General features: G+C 49.7%; 1 protein-coding gene across 2 annotated transcripts in view; it reads right to left on the bottom strand.

Annotated features, from left to right (window-relative positions):
• LRP1 (LDL receptor related protein 1) overlaps positions 1–3,029 on the bottom strand; it is an 80,958-nt gene extending 77,929 nt beyond the window's left edge. For both annotated transcript variants that reach the window (XM_055578330.1, XM_055578333.1), the window contains exon 1: positions 2,520–3,029. In XM_055578330.1, coding sequence (XP_055434305.1) covers positions 2,520–2,586 — 67 coding nt within the window. In that variant the 5' untranslated portion in view covers positions 2,587–3,029. The remainder of the gene's footprint in view (positions 1–2,519) is intronic.
• Positions 3,030–13,097: the final 10,068 nt, after the last annotated feature.

The raw sequence follows: 13,097 nt of genomic DNA, 5'->3' as shown, positions 1-13,097 counted from the left end.
AGGAAGCAAGTAGACCCAGTTCTGTCTACTAGCAAGGAGTGACATCGCTCCCCAAAGAGAAGGGGACCCTGGAGATTGGGTTCAGGCACAACAGAGAAGGTGGAAGTGCTGGAGAAGGACCTAGGGCTGCTCCCCTGAAGGCAAAGCAGCAGGGTCCATGGGAGCCAGCAGCAGGACGGAAGGTTAGACACTGAGGGAGGTAAGCTTGAGCCAGGACATGCCCTTCTCTGGGAAATGAAGGAGAAAGTTCTGTGTCTGTGGGCCCGAGGCATGAGGACAAGGGTAGGATATAGGAACCCCTGGGCGGTCCTGGACAGCGTTGGCCCTACAGGTCTGTGTAGTCTCCCTTTCCCACTCCCCAGAGTGGGAAATATTCCCATTCTGGATGAGTCATATTCCCATTCCAAAGGTGAGAACAGTAACGTGAGTTTGGGGAGGGGTCCTCTCCCTAGGGGCTTCTCTGGTGGCTCATCGGTGAATAATTCGCCTGCAATGCAGGAGATGCAGATTTGATCCCTAGGTCGGGAAGAGCCCCTGGAGGAGGAAATGGCCACTCACTCCAGTATCCTTGGTGGGAAAATCCCATGGACACAGGAGCCTGGCGGGCTACAGTCTGTGGGGTCTCAGAGTTGCCCAGGACTTTGGATAGAGTTTGGCTTGAGCTGGGGTTACAGCTGTGGCCTGGGTGGAAACTTACAAAAGGGTGGGAAACCATTAAGGAAAACGTGTCCAGTCTCCCTCCTCCACTCGCCACCCACCAACTTGGTGGGGTAATTACCCGAGGGGTGAAGCTCCCTGGGGCCATTCCTGACTGGGCTGGGGCCCTTGTCTGCTTTCCACAGAGACCCCCTTTTCTTTCTGCCTAACTCCATCCTCCTTCCATCGGGGGGCTCTTGATGCGTCACTCTCTCTTAAAATGCTTTTCTATCCCTTCCAGATCTCTCTGCCTCAGTTTCCCCTCTCACTTAACAGGGTTAAGAACAAGAGAAAACAACACCCATAACTGAAGAAATCACAGGCAAGGGCTGGTCTGAAGGGTATTCCGGGCACAGCTTCTTTCCTCTTCTCCATGTGGGGTGAGTGGTAGGTGGACAGAGTCCCCAAGATGGCATAATTGAGAGCTCCTGAAATACTGTCCTATGTATTTCCTGTCCCCCTAACCCCCCTCCCAACTGAAGCAAGTTGGGGGGAGGGGAAGAGTTAATCCAGTTTCAGAGAAAAACTTTCCCAATCCCAGTCTGGCGGAATTGAGAAGATGGAGGAGGGGCACACGATGGTATTGGGTGCAGATTTTTTTCCCTGGATGAGAAGATTAAAGTGAAGGGAATGGATCAGATCCCACCCCTACTCAAATCAGGGGCCCAGTCCAGCCCAACCCCGTGACCCCAGCCCAAAGCTTGAGCAAGACTTGAACCAGTGACTCACAAGTAAGAGGGAAAATAGCTGACACTAAAAAAAAAGCAAGAGGGCACCTCATTTCTCCAAAAGGACACAATTCTAGCCCAAAGCTAACTGCAATATACAAAGTGTGTGTGTATGAGGGGAGGAGGGGAAGTGGTGGAGAGAAATAAACACATTTACCTAAGGAGCAGGGAATTAGGGGTGGGGGCATGACATAACCCCCATCCAACCTCCAGCTCTCCTTCTAGTCCAAACTGTGATCAAGGCAGAAGTCAGGGAGAGAGCAGCCTTCTTCCACCCTCCCACCTCAGCATTCCAGGCCGTTCTCCAGTCCCCTTCCCTAATGATGACATCTGACGTTTTTTTCATCTCAAAGCTCCCAGGAATTAAGAAGGAAAATTCAAAGTCATATAGCTTCGCCTGCCCCCACCCGCTACACCCCCCAATACAGCTCTTTCCAGGCTACTGACAGAGGCCCTGAGAGGGGGAAGTGCTCATTTCGGAACCCAGGCTGGCAGCCTGCTAAATCCTGGACTCAGGCCTCCAAGCCTGGTCTCCAAGGGCCCAGATTCCACACCCAAGCAGGGGGCCTTCCCGTGGCCCTCCCTCTCCCGACCCAAAGCCAGTCCCCGTCTAGCCTGCCCTCTGCCCAGCAGGGCACCCGGACCCGGCTCTCCCTTCCAGATTCAGAGGCCACAGCAAAAGGACCCCCGCCCCCTTTTGCAGCCAGTACATAGCAAATCCGGATTCCTTTACAATTTAGATGGGGGCGGCGGGGTAGAGGATGTAGGGGAGGCGGAGGCCCTCCCCGAACAGAGATAGGAGAAGGCCTCTAGATCCCAGGATCAGAAAAATGGGGGGTCCCTCTTCTCCCTTCCCAGGCCTCTGGTCTTTGTTTGGGCTGAGGCGGGGGGTCCCAGAAGCATCATTTGCCCAAGGCCCCCATTCTCCAAATTGGACCCCCATCCCCGCCCCCAGCTGGGCCGCTGCAGTGTCAGCTGGACTGGGATAACAAAAGGCACCCCCTCCCGCGACTCCCTTTCCCATCCAAACGCAGGAGTGGGGGCTGGGGAGTGGGTGTCCCCAAGGGTCCAAGGGGGCCGCGGAATCTCACTCACCGTCGACAGCGGCCGCGACCAGAGCTGAGAGCAGGGGCAGCAAGAGTAGCAGCGGCGGGGTCAGCATGGTGTGGGCTGATGCAAGCAGCAGCCCCCTCTCCTCTGGTCCTGTTGCTTCTCGCCGTCGCCCCCCCAATTGGGGGGCCCCCCTTTTTCCTCCTTCCTCCCTTCTCCTCTATTCTTATCCTATCCCTCAGCAAAGCACACCAGGGGCGTGGGTGAGGATATAGAGTTCGGAGCCCCCTGGAGAGGGCCTGCAGACGGGGCTGCACCCTCTGCCCCCAAATCCAAACCCTTCACCCCCTGCTTTTCTCTTCGTTCCTCTTTTTCCCCCTCCCGGGGCGAAGCTCACAGCCCCATCTCCGAGCCGCCTCCGGCTGCAAAAATGCACAATTGGGAGGAGGCGGGGTGGGGGGGTGGGGGGCGTGGACCGGGTGGGGGAGCCTTTGGAAGGGGCCTGATGGAGCTCTGGGGGCTCCCCTCGTTTCCGCCTCCTCAGTGCACGGGCCTGGAGCTCGCACCACTGTTCCCGGGACTGAGGTGCCGCGGGGCGGGCTGAGTTGGGGGTGGGGGGGAGGGAGGGGACCCGGAGAGGAGGGAGGGAGGGAGAAAAGGGGCGGGGAAAGAAAAAGCCGGGGCGGGGGGAGGGGGGGGGGGAGAAAGAGCTACGCGGCAATCCTGCGAGTGCGCATGCGCTGATTTGGCGCGCTGCCCTGGGGAGGGGGAGTCAGAGGAGCGACAAGATTTGGAGCTCTGGCGAGCGGTCCGAGAGAGGGGGTTCCTGGGGCCCCGCCGGCTGGTTTTGGGCCTGGAGTGCCCATTCCCCTGACTGGGCGCTTCTGCCTGGCGCTCGAGAACTGAAGGGGCGAGAGGGATTGGGCAGGGGGCGAGGAGAGCCGAGCCGCTTGGCTTTGAAACTCGGTGTCTCGCCCTAGGATTTCAGGCTCCGTCTGGGGATCTAAGATCGGGAGGTGTGGACCGAGGCCTAATCTCCTGGGGGAACCCTGACTGTGACTCCCCTGCCTGGGGTTGTGGCGGGCTGGGGGCCGCCAGACCGTGGGGAAGATGCAGGGAGAGGCTGAGCTTTGATTTGGAGACATTGTCAGACCTGGACCGGGATTGGGGCCTGCGGCGGAGGGGGGCGGGGTGGGGGAGGGGCCGAGAAGGCCCGCCCCCACCTCGCTCCGGGGCTTGGCGTAAACAGGGACACCCGCGGGGACACGCCGGAGCTTGTCCGCTTGCCTAGGGCTTGGGGATGGAGCCCACCTTAGCACCCGCCCTGTCCTGCTCGCCTGGCACTGGGCGCGGGAGGGGCAGGCCCTGGTTGGGAGGGCGGTGAGTCACCAGCGGGTGGGGCTGGGGAAGGTCCACCCCGCTTCGTCCCGAGAGGTCGGGGCTCATTTATTTTTTTGTTTGGTGTTTTGTTTTTTTATACCTTCTGACTGGCTTCCCACCAAGTCGGGGTTTTAGATTCCGAGCAACGGGGATTTGGAATAAGATGAGGGCCTCTTGGACCTCTGTTTCCAGGCCTCGAGTTCTTCTAAGGAGGTGTCTGCTGGGTCCCGGACCTTTGTCCTAGGCACAGTCCACAAGGGACTCCTAGCTCGGAGTCCACGGGGCGCCGGGCGGCTCCCGGAGCCCAACACTGTGCTTCTGGCCACCGCCCCCTTCTGGGCGGTGTTTTACCGCTGTACTTGGGGTGTCTGACTTTCTGGTGTCTGGAAGTCGGAGTTCAGGGAGACAGCCAGCGACGCTGGCTGCCAGAAACTGACGTTAGAGTTGAGGGAGGCTTGCGCCACCCTTCTCCCTTTTAAAATTCTAGTCAAGGAAAGGCCCCACATCCTCACTTCAGTCGGGCCCTGGCAGAAAGCAGAGCAGCATGGAGGGCTTGTCTGTTGAGAGAAGCGACAGCCAGAGAAGAATCCAGAAGCAGCTAGACCTTTCCTTCAAACCAGAGCTTCCTCCAGACGAGCTTTCTCAGGGCCAAGGCCACCTGCCTTTAGTCTCCCGGGCCAGAAGCCTTAGACTTTTTGCCAACCGGTCTTCTGGGCCTTTCTCTACCGATCTTACAAACCTGGGCTCAGGACTTACCATTTGTTCCTTTGAAATAGAGCTCAGATTTTTCCTCCGTTTCCACTGCCAGAGTTTCTCTGGTCCGGGGTGGGGTCTTATTCATCCTTTCATCCAGACCTCATGGGCTAACACATGTAACATGGGTCACATGGCAGGAACCTATTAAAGGTTTTTAATGAACACCTACTAGGTTCCTTCTCCCAGAACCGCTTCCCCATATTGTCATCCAAGTAAAGTCAGATTGAAACAGAGTTCAGGGGACTTCCCTGATGGTCCAGTGGATAAGACTCTGAGCTCCCAATCCCTGGTCAGGGATCTAAGATCCCATACACTGCAGCTACTGAACCTGCACACCGCAACTAGAGAGCCCACATACGCTGCAGTTAGAGAAGCCCAAGCATTGCAACGAAGACCCAGCACCGCCCAAAGGAAAAAAGAAACAGACTTCAGGCAGCTTTGAAAGGAAAAAGCTAGCTGGAGTGACCATACACAGCCTGAGAAGGTTGTGAGGGGGGCAACCCTGTTTCTTGGCTCTCCCTGATACCTCTCTTATGCAGGTGAATCTTCCTGAAACTGCTTCCTCTGTTTCTTCCTGGCTGGGGAACCTCTATTGGGTCTCCATAGACAACAGAATGATCACATGTAAACTCTTCTTCCAGTCTTGGCCTTCCAGGATCTGGCCTCAGCCAGCACATGGACACTTCTCACTTGCTACCTCCCAATCCCTGCTGTCTCCTGGATACGACTGTGTGTTTATTTTTATTAACTTTATATTGTAAAAATAATAATAATAATACTTAATGGTTGCAAAACTCAGAGTATAGGAAGGTACAAGGTGAAAAGTAAACTTGCCACATTTCACGCTCCCATTCTTCAGTCCCACCCTCAGAATAACCACTACTAAGAGTTCCTTGGGTCTCCTTCCAAGAGATTTTTTAAAAACAATAAACAGAATTCCCTGGTGGTCCAGTGGTTAGGATTCCATGCTTTCACTACTGGAGACCTTGGTTCAGTTCCTGGTCCGGGAACCAAGATACTGCAAGCCAAAATAAATAAATAATAAACAAATATAAATATCTTTTAAAACTGCAAATCAGCTCATTAAGTATATACTGTTCTGGAACTTGCTTTTCTCAATTACCTCATCTTGATCCCTTTCCCATTGTATACACACACCTAATTCGCTCTTTACATGGACTACTTGGGATCTCCTTGCTTGGATACTCCATAGTCTATGCTATGCTATGTTATGCTAAGTCACTTCAGTCATGTCCGACTCTGTGTGACCCCATAGACGGCAGCCACCAGGCTCCCCCATCCCTGGGATTCTCCAGGCAAGAACACTGGAGTGGGTTGCCATTTCCTTCTCCAATGCATGAAAGTGAAAAGTGAAATCGAAGGCACTTAGTCGTATCCGACTCTTAGCGACCCCATGGACTGCAGCCTACCAGGCTCCTCCATCCATGGGATTTTCCAGGCAAAAGTACTGGAGTGGGGTGCCATTGCCCTCTCCGACTCCATAGTCTACTGGGATTGTTGGGCACTCGGGTTATTTCCAATGTGTGAAGTGCTGAGGTTGTCACTATAAGACAAGAGAATGCATATTTCTACCCGAGCCTTTAATTATGCCCTTCTCTCAGCTCCTTCCTACTCTCCTCAGCAAGGCTCTCCTGTTATTCTCACTCTGCCCATCTCTCCTGTACCAAGCGTGCTCTCAAGACAGCCTCAATACCTAGAATTTGGCACTTAATTTTGTGATTCTGTGTCTACCATCAGACCATAAACTCCCTTTGGGCAGGTATCATGTCCCTTTACTTATTTGTATCCACACAGTGTTAGGACCTCTTGATTGTTAGGTGGGTGAGCTTACAGGAGTGTTAGGGCTAGGGGTGTCTGCACTGGTAAAGGAGACCATCATAATTACCATCAAATGGGATGTGACTGTAAGAACTGTCTCCGTATTTCTCCTATAGCACCCATTATGCATTCCCTGTCTGCCTCGACTTCTTCTCTTTCTCCCCACTTCTACTCTAAAGAAGCTTTTTCCATCTTCAAATCCTTGGGTTGGAATTATAACCAAATAGGGGAAGCCAAGGAGGAATTAATTCTGTGCAATCTATGATCAGGTTATCAAGAATGGTGACAGCAGGCAAAGAAATTGGTGGAGAGAATACCTCGTTTTTCTGGGATCTCCCAGCATATTATTAAACATGTCCCTTTCCTTCCCTGGTGGCTCAGAGGGTAAAGCATCTGCCTGCAATGCGGGAGACCCGGGTTCGATCCCTGGGTCAGGGAAGATCCCCTGGAGAAGGAAATGGCAACCTACTCCAGTATTCTTGCCTGGAGAATCCCATGGATGGAGGAGCCTGGTAGGCTACAGTCCATGGGGTTGCAAAGAGTTGGACATGACTGAGCAACTTCACTTTCCTTTCCACTTTGCTTTTCCTGAGTGTAACAGGCACTGAGAAGGGGGCATTAAGAGGGCAGCCCTGGAATTGAATGTCAAGCCAGAGGCTGGCACCACCTAGCGGTCAGATAAAGAAGTGTAAACAGGAAAAATGGGAAGGGTTTATTGGAAGACGGGAAGAGAACCAAGATTTATTGAGTACTTTCCATATACCAAGACAATGCAGTAGATTTTATATGGATTACTTCATTTAAGTTTTACAACTACCTTGTGGCATAGGTGTTATTTTCAGTTTGTAGATATGGAAATAGTCTCAGAAAAGGCAGATTTGAGGAATCTGCCTCAAATCACAGTGTGGATTGGAGCCCGGTTTCCTTTCACTTTTAACATTTATTAGGTACATTATATGGGCTTCCCTGGTGGCTCAGAGGTTAAAGCGTCTGCCTGCAATGCAGGAGACCTGGGTTCGATCCCTGGGTCAGGAAGATCCCCTGGAGAAGGAAATGGCAACCCACTCCAGTATTCTTGCCTGGAGAATCCCATGGATGGAGGAGCTTGGTGGGCTACAGTCCATGCGGTCGCAAAGAGTCGGACACGACTGAGTGACTTCACTTTCACTTATGTGCCAATTACATTGGTAGGCACTAGAGATGAGATGGAAACACGCAGTCTCAGCCTTCAAGGTGTGTGCAGGTTAATGGGGTTGAGCAACTAGATCACTGACAATTACAACAAAGGACCTTAATGCCTAGGATAAAGGCTCATGGCACAGAGGGCCATGGGAACCAGGGCAGGATACCTATCCCAGATAAGAGGGTCAAAGCAGTGCAGAGTGGATGATACCAGGCTATGTGTTGAAAGAGAGGAAGGAGATGGCAAACAATGACAGAAGGAAAAGGTGTTTTAGGCTGCAGGACAGGCAAAGACATGTAGGCCTGAAGAAATTTGAGACACTTAAGGCAAATGTGGTATGGTGGAAGCTTAAGATACTTGTTGGGGAAGATAATGGATGAAGCATCAGAGAGCCTAATCACAAAAGGTGATGTTAGCCACACTAAGGACTTAGAATTTTTATCTGAAAGTAGAGGGGGGATTCTCTGGTGGTCCAGTGGTTAAGACTCTGCACTCCCAATACAGGGGGCCTGGGTTCAATCTCTGGTCAGGGAACTAAATCCCACGTGCCACAAGACTCCATGCAACCAAATAAATAAAAAATAATATTAAAAATAAATGAAAGTAGAGGGGAACCAGGTGAGAAATTGATGAAGCCCTTAATGCACCAGCCGCAGAGCTGAAGAGGAAGAGGATTCCAGGCTAAAGAGGCAGGATCAAGTATATTAATTCGCTAATAATTTTGGCCTAGAGGATAGTAACAGGGAAAGCTGGGTCTAGAAACTGTGGCTCACATTAGAATGTTCTCAAGTTTTCAGATTTTAGCAGCACATTTAAATCAACTGGGGAGCTTTTAAAATCCCAATGCTAACAGAAAAATAAAAACAATTCCCCAATGCCAGAGGACTTTACTACTTGACTTTGAGACTTGTAGGCTATGATAATCGAGACACTATAGTTCTGGGATAAGGTCTGACAAACAGATCCATGGGATAGAATAGAGAGCCAAAAATAGACTAACATACTTAAAGGTCATTTAATCCTTTCTTAAATTTGGCTTGTGCTGGGTCTTAGTTGTGGCACATGAGGTCTTCGATCTTCGTTGCAGCATGTGTTGCAGTGTGCAAACTCTTAGTTGGCCTGTGGGATCTAGTTTCTCAATCAGAGATCAAACCCAGTTCCCCTGCGTTGGGATCTCAGAGCATTAGCCCCTGGACCACTGGACCAGGGAAGTCCCAAAGGTCATTTAATCTTAATGAAGATGTCAAAGCAATCCACTGGGGAAAGGGATATCTTTTCAACAAACTGTGTTGGAACAATAAGTGAATCACGACCCCTACCTCACATCATATGCAGAAATTGATTCAGATTAATCATAGACCTAAGCCATAACAGCTAAAATCATAAAATTTTTAAGCGAAAACACAGAATATCTTCCTGACTTGGAAGTAGGTAAAAATTTGTTATAGAAAGCCATAACCATAAAAGAAAACAAATTGATGTAGGAAACATCAAAACTGAAAATGTCTGTTTATCAAAAGACATCATTAAGAAAATGAATAAGTAAGCCAGAAAATAAGCAAAATATTGATTTCACAAAGAACTGGCATTCAGGATACATAAAAGTTCCTATAACACAGTAATAATAAAAACACCCCACTTTTAAAAATGGACAAAACATTTGAACAGATACATCATAAAAGAACATGTATGAATGCCCAATAAGCACATGAAAAGCACTTAATAGTCATCAAGAAAATACAAATTAAAACCACAATGAGATAATTCTCCACGTTCAGCAAAATGGTTTAACTTTTAAAAGCTGACAATACCAAACACTACTGAGAACGTAGAGCAATAGGAATTCTCTTACAGTGTTGGGAATGTACTATAAATTTGGAATAATATATGGCAGTTTCTTATATTAAGCATATACCTACCCTGCTGCTGCTGCTACTGCTGCTAAGTCGATTCAGTCATGTCCAACTCTGTGCGACCCCAGAGACGGCAGCCCACCAGGCTTCGCCGTCCCTGGGATTCTCCAGGCAAGAACACTGGAGTGGGTTGCCATTTCCTTCTCCAATGCATGAAAGTGAAAGTGAAGTCATGCAGTCGTGTCCGACTCTTCGCGACCCCATGGACTACAGCCTACCAGGCTCCTCCATCCATGGGATTTTCCAGGCAAGAGTACTGGAGTGGGGTGCCATTGCCTTCTCTGATACCTACCCTATGACCCAGCAATTATACTCTTATTTATTCAAGAGAAGTGAAAACATATAGTTACATAAAGATTCAAAGAATGTTCATAGTAATTTTTTTCATGATAGCCAAAAACTGGCTGTGGCTCAGGTGCCTATCATCTTTTTTTTTTTTTTTTAAAGGACAAAGCATCTGTGGTATATCTCTACCATGAGATATTAGTAATAAAATGGACACATTATGGATACATACAACAACACAATAAATCTCAAGACACAGTGAGTAAAAGAAGCCAGATATGAAAGCACATCCTGCTTTATTCCATTTATATGAATTCTAAAATAGACAAAACAAACCTATAGTGGAAAAAATCATAACAGTGGCTCCCCCAGAGGGTGGGTTGAGGATAATGATGTACATCTTGGTAGGGATGTAGATTGTCATACAGAACTTAAGTGGTAGGGCAAGGATTTGAACCCAGGTGGCCTGGCCCCAGAAACCATGGTTTTACCTACCATGTTACATTGCTTTTCTCCGTGTATGCTGCAGCCTCAGGTGTGGATGAGATTACACAGGAAGGATAGCCTGTGAAGACAGGAGACTGAGAAGGAACACTGAGAGAGGTAGGAGGAAGACTAGGAGAGAGGGGCCGTGAAAACCAGTGGCGGAAGTGCTTATTCAAGAGTGGCTAACAGTGTTGAAAACTGCTGAATGGTCCAGCAAGAGAAGGACAGGGACAGGTCATTATTCTAGGAGGGCATGTGTGACATGGGCCAGGACAGTTTCATTGGACTGGTGGAGGCAGTAGGCAGCTTGCAGAGTTCTGAGGAGGTGAGGAAGGGAAGACAGAGAATGTGAATAACTTTCCCAAGAAGTTTGGCTGCTCCAGGGAAGAGAGAAAGGCAAGACAGTAATTAGAGTGCTAGTTAGAGGGCTAGAATGTTCTTGCAGAGGCTCAATCCTAACCACAGCTGACTCTATCCAGAGATGCCTGCCTTTGCCCACCCACCAGGGCTGCTACTTATCCTTCTGTGGGGTGAAGGTCTGTTGGCCACAGTTAGCCCCTGACAGCCACAGAACTTCATTTGAGAACTGGGATCAGCTGACACCACCATTGCTCATATCCTGTCATCCTTGGCAGGCCTCAGTGGGCGCCTACCCTTCTCCACTCAGCCTAGTCCTTCCTCTTCCTGACCACCCTTGTGCTGCTCCCCAATCCCTTCCTTGTACAAGGTCCTGGGCCACTCTTCGCTCAGATTATCCTTGCCCCTCTTTACTTGTCTGAAATGTGGCCCGTCCCTGAGGACACTTTTTTTTTTAAAGAGATATCATTTATTCTCCCAAGTGAACAAGTCAGGTGACTGTGGGAGCATAGACAGTCAGCCTGCTCTGTGCTCACCATTTCTTATAGTCAGTGTGGCTCCATCAAAGTCTCAGGGACGCATTGAGCAGCAACTAACAGAAGACCCAATTAAAGTAGACTGAACAAAGAGTTCTAGAACAGAGCCGGGACTGCTTGATTCATTAAGAGTTTTCTACCTCTTCACACTGCTACTCTGTCCTCAATGGCTGATGGTATCTTTCCTCAGACATCACATGTAGTCTTGATAATGCTGCTGCTGCTGCTGCTAAGTCACTTCAGTCGTGTCCGACTCTGTGCGACCCCATAGAAGGCAGCTCACCAGGCTCTGCTGTCCCTGGGATTTTCCAGGCAAGAGTACAGGAGTGGGTTGCCATTGCCTTCTCCCTTGATAATGAAGAAAAACAAAATCTTTCCCAAGCTCCCCACAAATTAGCCAGGACAATGGAAACACCATGAGTGGTAAGACCAATGAGATTCATCCCCTAAATGCATGGGAGGGGAACACCTGTATATAATCCAGACTTTGCCAACAAGGGAGAAAGACTCACTGCTGAGCAGGCATCATCAATGCTTGCCTTGATAGTCATACAAATTCCTCTTCCTTTTAAGGGTCAGCTATTTCACCCTCCATTGACAAGATGTGTGGCATACTGCTTAAGGGCAACAGCGCTGTGCCAGACTAACTGGATGCAAATCCCAGCTCACTTGCCAGCTCTTTGGCTGCGGGCAGATCACTTAAACTTTCCACACTGCAGCTTCCTGATCTGTAAAACAAGGGCTATTAGCACTATCCAACAGAACTTTCTGTGATGATGGAAGGAAATGTCCCATGTCTGTGCTAAAACAGTAGCCACTAGCCATACGTGGCTGCTGAGTGTTTGAAATGTGGCGAGTACATGTGAGGGATTGTTTTTTAATGTTTGTTTATTTATGCATGTATGTGGTTGCGCTGGATCTTAGTTGGGAAACACGGGAAGTTTAGTTGTGGCATGTGGCATCTAGTTTCCTGACCAGGGATGGAACCTAGGCCCCCTGCACTGGGAGCGTGGAGTCTTAGCTGCTGGACTATGAGGGAAGTCCCAAGAACTGTTTTGTTTTGTTTTTTTTTTTAATGAAAATTAAATAGTCACATTTGACTAGTGACTTGGCTTCCCTGATAGCTCAGTTGGTAAAGAATCTGCCTGCAGTGCAGGAGACCCTGGTTCGATTCCTGGGTTGGGAAGATCAGCTAGAGAAGGGATAGGCTACCCACTCCAGTGTTCTTGGGCTTCCCTTGTGGCTCAGCTGGTAAAGAATCCGCCTGCAATGAGGGAGACCTGGGTTTGATCCCTGGGTTAGGAAGATCCCCTGGAGAAGGGAACAGCTACCCACTCCAGTATTCTGGCCTGGAGAATTCCATGGACTGTATAGTCCTTGGGGTCACAAAAAGTGGGACCTGACTGAGTGACTTTCACTTCACCACACTGGGCACATAGCTCTAATTCATAGTACTGTTGTAGGATAAAATGTACGGATGATTTAAAAAGCAGGAACTGAAGTAACACATAAACTCTCATTAAATGTTAGTTATTACTTTTGCCGCCATCCACTGATGTCCTGGTCATTTGCCCACTCTCCTTGAAGAAAGACTATGGCATCTAATTCACCGTCTTCCTTGCCACCTCAGGTCTTTAGCAAACCCAGGTGGCTTCAATGTTTATGCAGGTAGGCCAGCGGCACCCTGGTCTCTTCAACTCCAATGACTCACCTCCATTTTGCCATAGCCACTCACACCCATAGCCACAACCTCTACCACACCCTCCCAGGAGAGCTCAGGGGAATCTCACCCCTTTGTCTCTAACCACACATGCCAACCTTTCAATTTCTTCCTTCCCTTGCCCCCAGGAAGTCTGATCTTTAGGTTGGTTGAGACTTCCAGTTCCTT

The sequence above is a fragment of the Bubalus kerabau genome, chromosome 1, assembly GCF_029407905.1.
Source record: "Bubalus kerabau isolate K-KA32 ecotype Philippines breed swamp buffalo chromosome 1, PCC_UOA_SB_1v2, whole genome shotgun sequence".
NCBI lineage: Eukaryota > Metazoa > Chordata > Mammalia > Artiodactyla > Bovidae > Bubalus > Bubalus kerabau.
This window is presented reverse-complemented; position numbering and strand designations above follow the sequence as displayed.